At 34.7% G+C, this 18,508-nt stretch overlaps 1 protein-coding gene across 2 annotated transcripts in view; it reads right to left on the reverse strand.

Annotated features, from left to right (window-relative positions):
* The window catches only part of LOC148627963 (uncharacterized), a 159,958-nt gene that overhangs the window by 64,981 nt on the left and 76,469 nt on the right, over positions 1-18,508 (reverse strand). For both annotated transcript variants that reach the window (XM_088582245.1, XM_088582253.1), the window contains 15 exons: positions 17,122-17,381; positions 15,709-16,207; positions 15,018-15,127; positions 11,913-12,071; positions 11,051-11,171; positions 9,626-10,625; positions 9,006-9,231; positions 8,474-8,693; positions 8,044-8,166; positions 7,128-7,318; positions 5,382-6,048; positions 4,387-4,579; positions 2,783-2,865; positions 2,055-2,254; positions 241-1,525 (listed from right to left, as the gene is read on the reverse strand). In XM_088582245.1, the coding sequence (XP_088438371.1) occupies positions 241-1,525; positions 2,055-2,254; positions 2,783-2,865; positions 4,387-4,579; positions 5,382-6,048; positions 7,128-7,318; positions 8,044-8,166; positions 8,474-8,693; positions 9,006-9,231; positions 9,626-10,625; positions 11,051-11,171; positions 11,913-12,071; positions 15,018-15,127; positions 15,709-16,207; positions 17,122-17,381 (5,337 nt within the window). The remainder of the gene's footprint in view (positions 1-240; positions 1,526-2,054; positions 2,255-2,782; positions 2,866-4,386; positions 4,580-5,381; positions 6,049-7,127; positions 7,319-8,043; positions 8,167-8,473; positions 8,694-9,005; positions 9,232-9,625; positions 10,626-11,050; positions 11,172-11,912; positions 12,072-15,017; positions 15,128-15,708; positions 16,208-17,121; positions 17,382-18,508) is intronic.

Here is an 18,508-nt window from a genome sequence, read left to right on the forward strand (position 1 = left end):
TTAATTTGGAGTAAACTTAGATTAACAAACAATCTAAAGTATTTCTTAAGAACTTACAGGCTTAAGTGAGTTTTAAACATAGTTCAGTTGTATAAAGAAAACATTCAATCACATGATTTCAGTTTTTCAAAAATGTTCATTCATGCTGTCAAAGAATGAAAATTTATTCTCAAAATAAGAAAATAAAACAAACTTATGGATCAATTATTCATCATTCCAGAGTTGATAATATTAACTAACCAGGTGATGCACCATTGCCAGATGCTGACATTAATCCACCATAGCGGTAAGCCTCTGACACAGTCACAGATATCCTTCCACCTCCACCTCCCCCTGACCCACCATTGGCTGACAATGTACCAGTACCGGTCATATCCTTAGTGGTAACTAGTATGCTCCCACCGCTGCCACCAGAGGTTGATGAATCAAATCCACTCACGTCAATATCACCATTCAATGTGAACTTATTGATAACTACAAGTTCAATTTGGCCTCCACCAGTTCCTAAAAATGATGATGCACCATAACCATTACTTCCATAAGCCTTTGGAGAGACAATATTTCCATAAATTTTTCCTACTGGATTAGCAATATTCTTGCCTGCACCACCATGACTCGCACCAGATGAACTAACACTAGGCTCGCCTGGACCTCCAGAAACATAACCTTTACCCTTTCCATCTATGACCCCACCATACTTAATTTCGAGGTTGGTGACTGTGATTTTGGTGAAATTTTTACCTTCTGGGTCTCCTGTTAGGATAAGCTTACCACCAGCTTCTATGACAATGCTGTTATATGAGTAGGCCTTGGCAGCCAGTTCACATTGTGTATCTCTGTAGATGAGGAGATCTGTTGTGCTATCACAAGTTGCATTCAACAGTGGACTAATCTCACTGGTGTGTAAAGCAACCACATCAATTGGATTAGAATTGATAGTGTAGCCAGCTGACACATTTAAATGTTCTAACTGTAAAGTTGTAGACTGATCAGACCTCATGCATTTGGATGTGTGTTCAAACTTCCCATTGTAATCTATCACTAATGATTTCCACACCAGTCGACTATGGGTGTTAGTACCAGCATAATAGCTGTTTGTCTGGGCTGGATTTCCTATTTGTACGATACCAGAATCTCTAACAAATACATTGTTTGTCTTCAACATCAACGTACCACAAATCTCCAGAATGTGACCTCTTTCAACAATGACATTTTCAGGTAGCTCTAATTTACCATAATTACTAATGTGAATGGATGATTTAATTGAAAGCTCTGATACGGCTGATGGATATTTGGTTGAAACGTAGACTTCATTAAATTTGTCTACGGTGAAGTTTGACTGTGTTGTACCAGTTATGTCCCCTACTGTAACACTGAGAGCAGCGCCAATATCTGGTCTGGTAGTAAAGGCAACATTATCGTCAGTCTGGATGTCAATTTGGTCAATTTCAACAGAAAATTCTGTAGATGGTACAGGAATTCTACTAACAGCATCAGTTGGTACGTCATTGTTGTTAATTATAACCTATTAATGGATAAATGCTGTTTTATATTTTTGGTCATAAAACATTTGGCAACTTTTCATGTTTAAAAATCCATTTAAGTATTACATGTACAAAAATAAATTGCTGTTTTAAAAGTTTGTCTTTTGAAATATTTGTGTGGTAGCTTAATATTTTCATAATACAGACATTTCTAAATATTTGTTTGCATATAACAAAGTAAAACATTTAAAAAAAAAAAATGTCTTCATAAAGCTACTGTCAACCATGATAATCCTGAAGTTCACAAAAACTCATTTTCAAGGAAATTTAATCAAAAACCTCTCAATCTCATTTATTAGTGGTAGATTTCTTTTTTGTCACAAATAACAATTAACAAAATGTTGAAATCATTGTAACCTTTTATTTTTGCCAAAATTGAAATTTTAAAATACATTAATTCAAACTTGCATTTTGGTCTTTAATTGTAAAATTGTAATGATAAATGCATTTAAATATATTGATTTCTAAAATTTCTGTAAACTTTATACATGTATATCACTGAAGACTAACCTTTCTATCTGGTGAAAGGGAGTTAATATCCTTGGCAAGGTAGATAACTCCAGCTGCACCATGTTGCCCATTGCCATTGCCATGACCTCCATAGGCCATGAGGTTACCTTTAATGTTGCCATTGGTGTATTCAAGGGAGATAATTCCACCACCCCCGCCTCCACCATCAATACCATTACCGCCATTAACACTTATTTTCCCTATAATTATATAATACTAATGATGAAATAATTTAATTGTCATGTGAAAATATTAAATATATAATGAGCAACTAAAGCCTGAGAAATACCAAGCTCTATGAAGTTCCCAAAATACTGTCTCTTTTTCCAACTATTTCTTGATTTTTTTTTTCTGAACCCCTCCATTTTGAAAGTGTAATTTGACTAGTGCAATTTGAAACAAGGAAATAGGAGATTTTCCATATGTTGGTATAACTGAGTTATGATTTCATTGAAATACACTAAAATGAACATTTCATAGGGCAGATAACTCTGTCAAATATCTCATTTTTCTATAAACATTCTGATGAAATATTTCTGAGCAAATCCAGTGATACAGAGATTAAACAATGGTCTTTTCAAATAAACAAAGCATCTTTGAGTGAAATTATATTGTAAGATAGGTGGTGTTTTGACAGGCATGTTTCAGAATTTCCATTTTGCCTGATTCTTACAAAAACTTACACATAAACCGACCAATATGATACCCCTTCTTTCAAGATTTTTTACCTGTAACATCAATACTTGTTGCTGCTGAGATCCATACTCCACCACCAGAACCTCCTCCACTGGCTGATGTAGCACTCTCACCACTGAAAAAAAAACAGTATTGTTAAAAGAGACATGACACAAAATTTTTTTTTTCAATTCTTGGTTTATTGGATTTATTACACCAAATATATATCATAAAAACGTCCCTTGTAGTCACATACGTCATATAAATAATTAATTAAAGATAAATTGATTCAAAATCGACGATGAACCAAGCCATACAAATTTTAATTAGCCATGTGGTCACATGACCATGCTACATCATTGGTTCTCAATTCATAGATCGAGTAGTTGAAATGCGTGGGGCTCCTGCACTTTTTACATGATTTCAACAACTGAGAGGGAAAATATTGAAAGTTTATATACTTACAGTTGTATCAATTTAAACCACTTCGAGAAGAAAATGATAAACAATGACAGAAATATTTAACTACTTCATGTATGAAGACTATGTGAATTGTTTTATTTCAAAATTTGTAAGACAAAAGAAATGCAATTATTTTTCAATTATCCAAGTTATACACCTGTGTTGACACCTGTGTCACGAGGTGCCAAACCATGTTAAGATAAAAGAAGCCGCCTACACTTTCTCTTTGCCATAATTAAGCCTACCGGGCTTGCTAATTGTTATAACCTAGCATCAAAGAAAGAACGATACACAGAGTGTCATTATTTTAGTTGTACCCTCCTGTTCAAGTCCTAAAATAGTGTGCAAAGTAGTTGCATTTTCGCCAGGCGGGAATGTATGCCTAAAAAAATGAAAAGCTGAAGGAAAACAAGAAGAACTTTAGCCTTCTTACTTTTTACACATGAATATTACAATCATACACAGATCATTAGACCACTCTGCATCATATATGCAAGCTATTTTCAAAGATTTATTAATTTTTTCGGGCATGTGTATATATTTTCGATGCACCCAAATGGAGATTGAGAACCAATGACATAGCACTTCCATGTATGGTAAGTGAGTGTTATTAACTTCCGGATTTCATTTATGCATATTAATTAGATCGTCATGATAACACAAATAAATCATTCTAACTTTACTTAGCCCTAACCTGATGAAAAAACGTTTGTTACACTCCTATCTAAACATACTCTAGTTTTTATAAATATAAATGTTTAAAAAATGATATTTTTGCATCACGTCTCCTTTAAGAGACACAAATATCACATTTTCTGTCCTTTTCAGCCATGAAAAATTTTCTCCAATCTTGATTATCTGAAACTCTCCACATACTATGAGTAAAAAGTGAGATACTGCATTACAAAAAAATTCCACATTGAATCAATCAAGTCATATTCTACAATTCTACATTTTCCTAAAGTCCACTAATTCAAAGAGAAACAATGTCCAACTTCATAAAACTTAATTTGAAGTTATCCCTAAGTCTTTCTTCCACTCAATTTTCAACCAATCAGCGTGCTTATTTATTGAAATTAGAGAAAAAAACTCAAGGATTTGAGGACTATATCAATTTAAGTTTCTTTCATGATACCTGAACATTGAAAGGAATGATGAAGTCAGAAACCTAACACTAAATATATATCCTACTTACTCTGCTGTTATGTCCCCTTTATGAACAACATTGGCAGCTTGGATATGGAGTAATCCTCCTCCTTTAGTGTTATCTCCACCAGATCCCATGTACATAGGTTTCTGGTAGGAATCGTAAGCAGCTCCACCAGAGTAATCACTTATACCCCCTCCTTCACCAGCATGGCTAGCTCCAGCATGGTTCGTACCTGCTCCTTTAATTTAGATTTTTAAAATTACAACATGAAGATGCACATATTATAGTGCTAGGTATACCCAACTTGTACAGCCATCCCACAAAACAGGAAGTCGATACATGTATTGGAAAGACCAAATTTGCTCACAACTTATGCACCATCTATATCAAATTTGAAATAATGTATGCCCAATAGTGCAACAATTTTTCTGAATCAATAATGGCTGGCTCAGAAAATGATTTAAAAGTTCCCTAAGAAATCAACCAAATTTTGCACCAATTGAAAGAGTTATCTCCCTTTTCACTTTTTATGAGCAACTCGGCGGGTGTTTTCTAGAAAAGCAAAGAAGCTTACCCTACCGGTGCACCTGGTCCATGCTTCCAGTTTTTAGTGGAGTCCGAGTTGCTCATTTACTTTTGTTACTTTGTATGTATGATTTTAGTTACTTTATGTTCTTTGTTGTGAATGTCTGTTTTCCATGTCTGGTCTTTGTCCCTGGATTACATTCTTTTGATTACCGCTATAACCTTGGTTCCCTTGATTACTCTTTCAATGAATTTCAATGCTTTCTATGTTATTTATTTCTCTTTAACCATTGCAGTTAATCAAAAATCAACATTCAACTTTGAGAAAGGATGCATTTGGGATATGAAATAAATGAGACAAAATTTTTTGCCTAGTTTTTGCATGGACGCCTTCTTAATTCTTATACATTATGCAGTACTAAGCACATACAATTTATTCATGAAGAATTCAAAATAAGTGTGCAGATGAAATAAATTAGAAATTAATTTTAATCCTTAAGTAATATTTTTCTTACCATCTCCACCATTGATGTCAGATCTAGCATTAAGATTCACTATGCCACCTTCTTCAGATTCAAACTTGGATGAAACTTCCATTGATAGTTTTGCTGCTGAAATTTCACAAGATGCTCCTAAAAATAGCTCAGACAATGCAAAGTTATACTGGACATCATCAAACAGTATCAATTTACTTCCTTGTTGTAGTTTCAAACTGGAAAGCTGGAATGCAGCTGCTGTTCCATGTGATTTGCCAGTCTCTTTAATGTCTGTTGTTGTTCTTATCATAGTTAGATACTGTAGGCCACCTAGTTTACCATGGACCAAGTTGTTGGTGCCATACCATTTCACCTCTGACGGGAGAGTCAAGGTTCCGTCAGTGTAGACCTTAGCATGAGCTGGGAAATACAGTGATACTTGCCGAATGGTTATTATTTGATGAATACCAACATGAATGGTTCCAATCTTATCAATGTTGGTAACAAAGTCACTGTCCCCAGAGAAACTCTGAACTGTCAGAGTATGGATTTCAGAAGTGCTGGTACTAGGTTCCAATGCTAAATGTGCTCCATTTCGCAAGTGAAGCTCACTGACTTCCAGAGTGTTTGAGGAGTCTAAGGGTACCCATGTTCTACTGCTATCACTTCTGGAGATTGTGTCAGAATCCATATTGTCAATCAATTCCTACAATTTTTTTTAATTTACCTATTACCTAATAGTGACTTTTTCTCAAAAATGTACAAGTGATACTGTGTTTGCAAGCAAAACACAAAAGTCGCCAAAACTGGCAAATGGTCAGGTTTAGTCAAAATCTGATGCTGCCACTGAATTTAAAATGTAATGTTTATCTTATAAATCAGTTTTCATTGAAATCCAACTATGTTGATATTTTGCCAATTTTGGTGGCCATTTAAAAAAAAAATAGCAGCTTTCTGACAAAATGTGAAAGTGCCATTGAATTTAGAATGTCATGTTTACTCTAGATATCAATTTTCATTGAAATCAAACGATGTTGAAATTTTGCCAATTTTGGCAGCCTTTCTAAAAAAACTTTTTTATGCCTTTGATGTCAGCAAGCTAAGATATTTTCATATAATTAATGAGTTCCACTAATTTTATAGAATTTTTTTGTCATTTTTCTGGGTTTTGTTTTCGTGGCCATTTTGAAATTCCGTAAGTTGTTTGCACATCCCCTGAGCATGCTTGATTTTTGAGCCAAGTTTGGTATGCATCCAATAAACAGTATCTGAGTATTTGTCTGGACATCTCTACATTCAGAAGAAGAGAAAAGCAAAAACAAATAAGTCGCAAAACTTCGTTTTGGCAACTTAATAATAGACTAATTTCAAAATCAGGAATTTTTTATGTCATTTTCTAGTATTGAGTTACTATAACACACAAATCTTTCATTTCCTGGAGACCAAAACAATGTCTTTTTCTCTGACACTGATATGGTTATGGATTTAAAACATATCTGTACTTCAAATGGACAAAATTAGACTAACAAATATCTGGTAAGAAATGAAAAATAAAGTCCTCCCACCCGCCCCATATTTTTTGTAAAGGATGAATGAGAATCTACCATTTAGGTTTACTTAGCCTAACATAACAACTCTTATACTTCAGTCTAGCTGTGAAATTGTAGCTCTTGATTTTTTTTTTTTTATTTTGTGATCTAACGTTTCAAAAATACCAAAAAAAATAGTTAGAGCTACTTTTCGCAGCTAACTTCAGTCATGTGTATTCCATTAAGAGATACTCACAGCAACAGAATGGACCTCATTGTTGTTTACAATGAGTTTAGTTTTGGACCCTGTATCAACATAGATGGTTCCTGCTCCACCATAACCAGCTGATGACGGACCACCATGAGCTTGGAATTGACCTGTGAACTCTGATGATGTGTAGTACACAGATAGACGACCACCAGCTCCACCTCCTGAACTACTGCTGCCTAGAATTACAGATCAATTAGATTCAATTTAAAAGATTGAATTTTTTTAATTCCATCAAAAATTTACTTTAAATAAAAATACTATTTATCAGTGGCCAGTAAATTATTGTAGTAATTGGATTATTATTGTGCAGATATTGTATTATTTTCAGGTATTCAATTACTGTGAAAGTATTATTGTTCATGGGGTACCAATTTTGTGGTTGTCGTGGGTGGGCTAAACCACTAATTTGGTTCCGAACGAAAAGGAGAATCCCTCTGATGTGTATACTGAAAACCTCAAAACCACAAATTCAAGAATTCAATAACTATTATTTCTTCCCTAAACCATGAAAATTGGTATCCACGAATTAAAGTACTTTCCCAGTAATAAAATTCAAATTACCATAATTTTTCGCAGTTACTTCACATTTTTTAAAACAAAAATTCAATTTGATCCATCCAAAGCAAAATGAACAAATAAAAAAAAAATCCCCAGAATGTTAGACCACACCAACAATTACAAATAATGTGTTTTACAAGTTGTGTCATTCAATCCAATTATCAGAATTCTTCAAGTAGAATTTAGGAAATATCTAAAACTATAATAATAACACCATTGTTGCTGAAACAACTAATGGAAACAAAGGGAGATAATGTATATACAGTAATTGAAATAGATGTCAGGTAAAAAAGAAAATAAGATAAAGTTTACTCTAACATTATACCAATTATCCTCTTCATACCTTTTCCACCTGTAACTTGAAGTTTCCCTTTACCATACAGGGCACCAGTTTGTAACTTTACACTCCCCCCACTTGCTCCTCCTGTACCAGATTTACTCTCCTCTCCATTACAACTTATAATACCTGTGACACAAAAAAAAGGAGTAGTTTACCTTTTCTAATGCTTGAGAAAAAACTAAATATGACTACGCTTCATCTGTCTCAAGCACTTAAAATTCCCTAATTCCATTTGGTTGAAATGTGATATCTTTGAATAAATCAATTGTTAAAGTTTTTTTTTTCTATCAATTGTTCCATATTTGTGGGTTTTTTATTGTTGATATTCTTCTGATTCTGTTGATGCTTAATTCAATTCAAAATTTATTTCTAAATAAGAAAAAACAGTTTGTAAACATCATCACAGCAAAATAGAAATCCATTATATACTTGCCATCAATACTAGCTGATACACTGGCAGCAATGTTGATAATTCCACCTCCATAGGCTTCATTTGATCCATATTTTGCATTACTACCAAAATGGCGGGGAGATTTGACATCTCCATAGAAATAGCCACCAGAGTGTGCCATTGTACCTTTTCCACCCATACCACCATGGCCTGCACCTGCCTGGTCATCAGCTACACCAATTCCACCGCCAAACAATGAAGCCTAAAGACAGCCAGAATTATTAATAATATATTAAATGAAGGTAAAGTATGAGGAGTATGTATAACTTTTTTAGCAAGTGTACAGACCTATATCTTTCAACTTTGTCCAAGGGAAAGGAACTGTTTTGCATTCATTTAAAATCTAACAATATTGATGTCACTTTTAATTATTCCTTTTAACTTCTACATGTACATGCACTACATTCACATGAAAAATACCTTTGAAAACTGTAATGAAATACTTCATCTTATAAAACCCTGAATTTGTACACAAACAATCAAGAAACACACACACAAAGTAGTAAATAATTACCTTATAATTGGCGTGTATGGTTGCAGAGTCATCTACAATCAGCTCATCTACAACAATATCGAGGAAGTCAGATACAATGATACCACCACTCTCTACATGTATCTTGGTACCAATCAACTTCATCCCATCACCTCCACTATCTATCTCTAGTATACCACCTCCCTGAACAACAACTTCTGTAAACCTGATCTCCTTCTTTGCTCCTGTAGTAGAGTTTCCATATGGCCTGAAACAATGTAAACATGTAAACTAGAGTTCTTCCAAAATCAATACAGAACCATGCTTTGCAGCAATATGATTTTTAGCATATGATTTCTGAAATAAATCTTCTGCACTTTGGCAATATGCTATGGTTTTTTGGGAAAAGCAAAGGGAGTTGCACAAAGTACCTCTATGGACAGAAGGGAAAACAATTGCAATTCTAGTTTTCAAATCAGCATAAATAGTTTCATTACAGTACTTAAGTTTTCTTATGTAGTGTTTCTATATCAATATCATGTTAGTGAAATACCTCAGTTTGTTAGTTACAGATATATAGTTTTTTTAACCTACTGAATTTTAAGTTTTACCAAATACAAACAATCAATAAATTACACCTGAAACAATCATATACAACTTACTTGATGATAACATTTCCACCAGGCCCAATCCTGAGGTTCTCTACACCATTCAGAATCCCTTCCAGTTCTATTGTTATATTGTTAACAACAAAATCTTTGGCTGTCTGCAGCACACCATCAGGGTAGATAATCAAACCATACTCCAGTTCTGGACTATCCTGAGGTAGATCTGCCGTTAGCTCTTGGTGGGGTCCAACATGGAAGGTACCAGTTTTATCACCAGAGGTTTTGTAGATGGTAATGAATTGTGAGTGTGTATCAATATTTCTTCTATGAACTGCTAGGTGTGCCTTGCCTTGAACAGTAATCTCTTTAAATGCATGGGAGCATCCAACATTATGGACACAGTCTTCATGGTCAAATATCCATGTATGGAAACTATATTCCTTTCTCCCAATGTCTGACAGCTTATTGAAGTTAATGTTTGGATTCAGCGGTTCACAGATATGGTTGTTATCAACCAAGAGAGTATCAGAGTTGTCAGCAAGCTCTCTGAACAAGATGGTCCCTGCACCTCCACATTCATGTCCTTCACCCCCAAAGGCAACTTTTTCCCCTGTGTAAGAATAATTGTGGTAATGAATGGCAATTCTACCACCAGCACCACCTCCACCAAGACAAGTTGTACTTCCTTTTGCATTACCTCCCTTGACCAAAAGCTTCCCAGTTCCTGTCATGTGACCTGCTTTTATGAATATGCTCCCTCCAGCTCCTCCACCACCCCGAGGACCAGAACCTGATTTGCCATTGCACAGAACTTCTCCGTCAAGCAACAGATCCTCAGCTACATCCATTTTCACAACTCCTCCTCCCTTTCCACCAGAGTTCAAACCATGTGGACTACAATGGGCATCAGCTGATGAACTTGCCCCTCCCCCAGAGCCACCACTTCCACCGTATTCACTGGGTTCATACATTGAGCCATAATTTGGAGGTGGGCCAACATAAGTCTGGAAACGACCTTGACCTCCAGCCGCACCATTACCACCACCAGAACCACCTGGAAGACAAGAGTAAAAAAACTTATTTTTTCCATTTCACAATATAAATGAATGATTGCAATGAACAGATGATATTCCTGTTCCTAAACATGATGTTTTAAAAATTCTTACAACTCAGCACAGGCAAAATAGGAATACAATGAAAGTTATTTAATCCCCTGCAGAAATATGTGTGATGCTAAAATTCATGTCACCAAGTCATTTGCAAAACTGGTCAAAATGGAAATTCCTGATAAATGCATATCATACACGGCACTAAGTTTCATGAGAACAAAATCAAGAATAAAGAAAGAGTTGTTGTTAACTTTATAATATGACAGGAAGATACACAGACAGATATTCATATACTCTTGCAGCTATGATAAAGTGAATAGGACAAAATGATTCCCAAGTTTTTATATGAAAAAATTGTGTCATTACATACCTCCATCAGGTCGGTTCTGAGCATCCTGCTCTACAAGGGTGTCAGGTGCTTTCCCATTAGTGTCTATAACACCAGCTACATCTATCTGCACTCTCTTGGCTGTCACATTTAACCATGGGGTCTAATGAAAATACACAAGGTAAAGCTTTACATAACAAATTGATATTTAAGCAAATTTAAACTCTAGAAAGGAAACAAGACTTAAATAGCAAGCAATCTAGTAGATTGATAGCTAATACAGGCAACCAAAAGGGTATTAAACGTGTTAAAATTTAGCAAAAAACATATTATGAAAAAATATTTTGCAATCTTTTCTATGACATATATATTCATAAAACTGGAAACTGGACCCCCAACCTCTCCCCCCCCCCAAAAAAAAAGGTTCCAAATTCAATAATATAGCATACTAAATTGAATTCAAAGCATCTATAAAAAACAAATTAATAACACTAAATAGTTTATTTTTAGACTGCAAAGTTTCATATCATTCAATTGAGCCGATTACGTCATCTTATTTACCCTATCGGTGCACCTGGTCCATGCTCCGTTTTTAGTGGAGTCAGAGTTGCTCATTTACTTTTGTTACTTTGTATGTATGATTTTAGTTACTTTATGTTCTTTGTTGTGTATGTCTGTTTTCCATGTCTGGTCTTTGTCCCTGGATTACATTCTTTTGCTTGCTTTCCTTGATTAATCTTGCACCAGAAGTTGAAAAAACATCAGATCCATTCATAAAACAATACTCTTTCAAGGAAAAAATGAGCTGGGACTGTCCTTTAAGTGATTCTTTTTAGGTAAGATAATTATTTCAAATATATTTTTTGCATTATACATGATTTGGTAAATGTAACATGTGACTAACCTCTATTCTCCCTCCAGCATGTATCCTGAGGAGATTAGTCAGTTTAAGACTCAGTGACATATCATGCTCCTTAACATAAGTACAGGTAACCTTACCATCAGCTTTGATTTCTAGCTCACTGAACACAAACATTCTATCTGGCTCTCCAATGGTATGAGCCTACAAAGGTTAATAAAATATTAGTAGACAACCATCTGATTCTGAATCCTGAAAAATTTTGTGGGGTTGGAATATTTATTTTCAATCACATCAGGGCAAGATTATTTCCATTTCACTATATGAAGTATCTGGACTGAGGTCAGAATATTTATTTATTTTCTAGGAGGTATAGGCCAAAATATTTATTTTTTTCAGGGCCAAAATATCTATTTCCAAAATCTGCTAGGCCCCACTTACGAATCAGATTGCTGTCCCCTTAATAAGTTGATTGATTGATTGTTGTTGTTTATTGCCGTTTCGGCGACCAGGGCCATATCACGGCAAGAACATTTAATGCAAGGAAAATATTAAAATTAAGATCAAAGTCTCCTCATAAAATAATGAAATTAAAACAAGCAGCTATTTACATATAAAAAGGTACATAAAAGGTGAACCTAAGACATCAAAATACATATAGAAACATAAATTCGATAAAACATTTAAAATATTGAAAAACTAAGGAAGGTATCCAATTTAGATTTTATTAAATAAACCGATGTCCCGCAAGAAATCGATGATGTTTTCAGATGAAACGGTCTTGAACAAATCAAACATATTGGCGCAGTCAAAATAATTTTGCCTGGTGTTGGCAAAATCCACACAATCTAGAAGAACATGTTTGATAGAGAAAGGGCAATCACATGGGATACACTCAGGTGGAGGATCACCAACAAGCAAATGGCCATGTGTAAATCTAGAATGTCCAATGCGGCATCTAGTCATGACCACTTGCTCTTTGCGATTGCCCGACCCGGATTGATGAAAGCCTAGATCGGGTTTTATGGAATTGAGTTTGTTGTGTTCAAGACCGTCCCAACGGTCCTGCCACATCTTTAAAATATATTTCCTTATTAAAGGTTTAAAATCGGTGTATGGCAAACTAACGTCCTTTATTATTTCATTTAATGCCTTTTTGGCAACCCTGTCTACAACTGAATTCCCCTGAATACCAACATGACTGGGTACCCAGAGAAAAACAATCTCTTTATCAAATTCCCGAAGTCGATGAATAAAATACAAAATTTGTAAAATAAGAGTGTTTTTCAGTTTGTGATTCTTAATTGCCAAAAGACAGCTCAAAGAGTCAGAACAAATAATAAACTGTGACAGATTAGATTGAGTAATCAATTTAAGTGCTAACAATATGGCTCGAGCTTCAGCTGTGAATATGGAAGCGCTCGATGGCAACCGTTCAGTTACAGTTCTGTCACCATGGACAGCAGCACATGCAACGCTATCGCCATCTTTTGAGCCATCTGTATACACCGTTGAAAAATCCGGATAATTTGCTTTAATTTCAGAAAATTTTTGTTGTAAAAATAGAGGATTGGTATCGGACTTTTTATATTCACGCAGATCAAAAGTGAAAGAAGGATGTGGAAGCTCCCATGGAGGGCATTTCGAAGTAACAACAGGTGTCACTGCATTGGTTTCCAGATGAATTGCTTCCAAATGAGGTTTTATTCGAATTCCAAAAGGAGGGGTTTTGCTTTCATGTTTTCGATAAATGTCGACATAAATAGGATTAATGACACAGTCGTAGGTAGGGCTATCTGGGTAGGCCATAAGTTTACTTACATATTGAAGACCTAATTTCAAACGTCTGTCTCCAAGGGATGGTTCATTTGCCTCGGCATAAAGGCTCTCAATAGGAGAGGTTCTGAAGGCACCAAGGCAAAGTCGCAACCCCTGGTGGTGAACAGCGTCTAAAATTTTAAGGTAAGATTTTTTGGCAGAACCATAAACAATAGATCCATAATCAAGTTTAGACCTAACCAAAGATCTATATAAATTTAATAAAATTGAGGTATCAGCACCCCAATCGGTACTGGACACCATTTTTAAAATATCTAGTGCCTTAAGACACCTAGATTTAAGTAATTTGATATGGGGAAGAAAAGAAAGTTTACTATCAAAAAGTAATCCAAGGAATTTTGTTTCTTCTACTATTTTGATTTTATTACCATAAAGAAAGAGATCTGGGTCCGGATGCAGCTTTCGCTTTCGACAAAAGTGCATACCAACAGTTTTAGATGTAGAAAACTTAAACCCATTCTCCAAAGCCCATTTCTCAATTCTTTTGAGGCAAAGTTGTAACTGCCTTTCAATATTACTCATATTTTGTCCCCTGTAGCAGATCAAAAAGTCGTCTACATACAAGGAATCGTCAATATTGTCCTTCAAAACTTGGGCTAAACAATTAATTTTAATACTGAAGAGAGTGACAGAAAGAATACTTCCCTGAGGAACTCCCATTTCCTGTTCCTTCTCCTCAGAAAAAGTCGAATTTACCCTCACATTAAAATGACGATCTGACAAAAAATTAGACAAGAACAGAGGAAGTCTTCCTTTCAACCCCATATCAAATATATCTTTTAAAATACCATATTTCCACGTCGTGTCATAGGCTTTTTCTAAATCGAAAAAGACCGACACAACATGCTCATTTTTAGCAAATGCATTTCTGATGAGCGTTTCAAACCGGACTAAATGGTCAAGAGTACTTCTGCCTTGCCTAAAACCACACTGAATATTAGTGAGTAAGTTGTGCTTCTCAAGGAACCACACAAGGCGATCATTGACCATTCGTTCCATTGTCTTGCAGGATTGGTGACCTTGATGTGGTTTCATCTGCACACAAGTCACTAAATCAGTCACAGGGTGTCCTTAAATACCCCTTAATAAGTAACAACAACAAACCTGTGTACCATTCTACTTGGAAAGAAACATAAATGTTTAAGGTATATACATACTGTATTCTTGGTTATTAAGAAAAAAGGATGTTTAAAAATTAGATTTCAACTTAAATATATATCCATTTAGAATTGTCCCAAGTGCACAATGAGTAAAATATTTTAATGTTTCATACATTTTTAAGTTCTAAAAGAAAGCATAGTTTAATTTTACCTTCTCTCCAACCAGCATGTTGACACCCTGTCCAATTATGACATTATTGGCTCCTGATAGTACACCATCAATGTAGATAGACTTGTATTCTAAATTGATTAGGTAAACATCTGAAAAAAAAAACAAGAATGCAATAGTCATAGCTCATTTTCTGGAAAAAAAACAAGAATGCAATAGTCAGAGCTCATTTTTGTAGACTGCACTTTTAAAATTTCAATTCATATTTTTTTGCAAATTGAGAATCAACAATTTCACAGCACTAAATTATACAGTGAAACCTGAGTAAATCTAATACCTTCTGGATATCAAAAATTGGTTCGGTTTAGAAAAATGTTCAGCTTACCAAGGTTTAAAATTTAAGTGAGTAAATCTAATACCTTCTGGATATCAAAAATTGGTTCAGTCTTGAAAAATGTTCAGCTTACCAAAATTTAAGTGACTTTAAAAATGTCTGGTTAAAACAGATTATTCAGGATTCGAAATACACAGGTTTCACTGGAATTTTTTTTTATTGTTGAAAATTAAAAAAATCACATCCTGTTCAAACATCCAAAGGAAAACGGGAATAAGGACAAAAAGATCAGGATTATGGAAATTGTAACCAAACTGAATCAATACCAATATATCATGTTAACATACATTGATTATAAGAAATTAAGTTGAAACTAAAAAGGAAAAAAAATTAGCATACTTTCAGGCATGTTAAATTCAGCATTTTCATATATCCTGAAGGATGATGGGAAGGGTGAATCATTATCCTCAACTGTGATTGGCTGTTCTTTAGTCACATGGAGCATTCCACTTGCATCACCATGGAGATAACCGATAGTAACAGGAGGAGCATTTGATGATGTATTCAGGAAGACAAGATGGGCAGCATTATTGATGTGAACATGGTCAAACCTAATTGGATCAGTAGGATCAGCTGCTGTTGTAATGATATATGTTTTTCCTGTATCCTGAGCTTTATCCATGACATATGTAGTCTTTGGCTTATAGTCTCTATTGTCTATGTACAAAGTTGTTTCAGCCATCCCAGTGGCTGAGTTTGGTGCCTGTACAAACACAGTTCCTGATCCACCCTGCTCAACAAAGCTCTTTCCACCATAAGTTCGGTAGCTACCACGGAAGGTGTCGGATTGGTTGGCATGGATGGCTATTCTACCACCACCTCCACCACCACCGGTTGCCTGAAATTAAATTTTAATTTACTTGACTTGATTGAATAATCACTACATTAAGGAGGTAGACATAGGGCAAGGGACATTACCTTTGAAATCAATGATGTTTGTATCATATTCAATTTCACCAAAGCCTTTCAAGCTTTCCTTAAAAACTGAATAACATGAGATTGATGTAAAATGGTAAATACAAACATTTCAATGATTTGTAAGAGTTGTGTTTCTTAACCTAGGTCTACTTCCTTAAAGTATGATGAAACTACATGAAAATCAAAAACTGTTCTGAAACACATGGTATTCCTGCTCTCCTTTTTTAGGTCACGGTATGGAGCTGATGCACAAGAAATAAAAAAAGGTCAACAAATCTGTATGCCAATGCCAGTTAATGGTTTGCCCCAATCCCAGCTATAATATATGATGAATACTGAGTAATAAAACAAGAAGTTGAAATTCCAAATGTGACACACCTACATAAAGTTTGTAACACAATACCAAATGACTATGACAAATTTGATGGAAAAACTGTGGCAAAAAATTGTGACAAACAGATGGACAGAGAGAGGGATGGACAACAAGGGTTAAACAGTATACCCCCTTGTTAGGAGAAGGAAATGGGATATACAAACAAAATCTCCCTTCTATAAAACAAAGGTAGTGGAAAAACAAAATATAAACATACCTCAAAGAACTTTAAGGAATCTTATAACTTATGGATAAAAGATAGGGGAACATGAAAAAGTACAGGTAGGTCACAAAACTGGTGTTCTCATTTTTTCTGGCATATTTCATCAATATTTCAGATAAACAAGGTTGAATAAAAATATCTAAACCTTAGAGCCTACAAAAATATATCTGAAACAATCAACATTCCTACATATAAAAAAGAAAATTAAACAGTAGTTAGAGTGTTTTAGAATACTTACAATAGTCTGTATATTAGTCTCTCCTCTGCAGTAACCACGGTAACACCAATGTTTGGACCAATAAATACTAGAATAACATGAATTCATAGTACCATTAATGTAACAGCAGTTATTGTTAGGGTTCTGACAGGTGAGAACACAGTTATAACCAACCCAGAAGTAGCCACTATCACATTCTAAACATCGACGTTCAGCATCATACCGGCTACAATGGGCTACATAAGCCCCATCTCCTCCATTTGCCCATACAGTTCCTGTGCCTATGTTGGAACAAAGAAATATTTGTCATTTAGACTAGAGATGTGATTTAAAATTATGAAGTTTCATGTTATCAGGTATTCAGCAATATTATAATTTTTATGTTGGAAGTCTAAATTATAAATGTATCTATTACAACTTTTAATTCATTTGCTTTAAGTTATTGTCTTGTTAACCATTTTTTGTGACGGGATATCATTTCAATTTTACTGCTATATAATTTGCCATCCTTCACTCTCTTCTAAAAAATGTCTTCATTTAAAAAAAAAGACTTCATTCACTGCCATTTATTTTCACTATTTTTAATTGTGCATGAAAATAACAAAAATTAATCGCTCATAAAACAAGAGGCTCCAAGTAGCTTGAATTGCTCACCTGGTTAAATTTTTTGCCTTTCAAAGGCAATAAATTTAACAAGAAGCTGACTAGATTAAAATGAAAATTTGAACAATAAAAGATCTCATCATGCTGAACAATTTTATTCGCATAGGAATTAGGCTTAACCTAATGGTTTTGGAGATATATGCGAAAAACTTCTGTCTGACCCTTTGTTCTATTTTTAGTAACGATAGCAATGTTTTTCAACAGATCAAAAATCCTCACATTAGTTCTATGCAGAATACCCTAAGAAACATTCATACCAAATTCAGTTCAAAATGGTCAAGTGATGTCAGAGAAGATTTTTGAAAGAAATAACTTTAAAAGGAGCAAAAAAATGTCGAAAAGGTGCATTAACCCAACATGGCTTACAGATTTAAAAGAGAACTTTGACCACATCTCATCATACTGAACACTTTTATCTTATCAGAATTTTGCTAAACCTAACTTTTTTTAAGATATACCGGTATGTATAAAACTTCTGTCTGACCTCTATGTTCTATTTTTAGTAACAGTGGCCATTTCTTTTAATGGATCAAAAACTCCCCACAAACAGTTCTATGCAGGATAACCCAAGGTACACTCATACCAAGTTTGCTTCTAATTGGTCAAGTAGTGTCAGAAGAGAAAAGTTTTGAAAAATTCTTTAAGGCAATGGACGACAACGACGAACAACAAGTGATGGCAATAGCTCACATGGTCTTTGGCCAGGTGAGCTAAAAAAGTAAATTCACAGTATTTAGTATACACA

This window comes from Perna viridis, chromosome 1, assembly GCF_037379345.1.
Source record: "Perna viridis isolate PV_CMFRI_1.1 ecotype Kerala chromosome 1, ASM3737934v1, whole genome shotgun sequence".
In the NCBI taxonomy this organism is placed as follows: domain Eukaryota; kingdom Metazoa; phylum Mollusca; class Bivalvia; order Mytilida; family Mytilidae; genus Perna; species Perna viridis.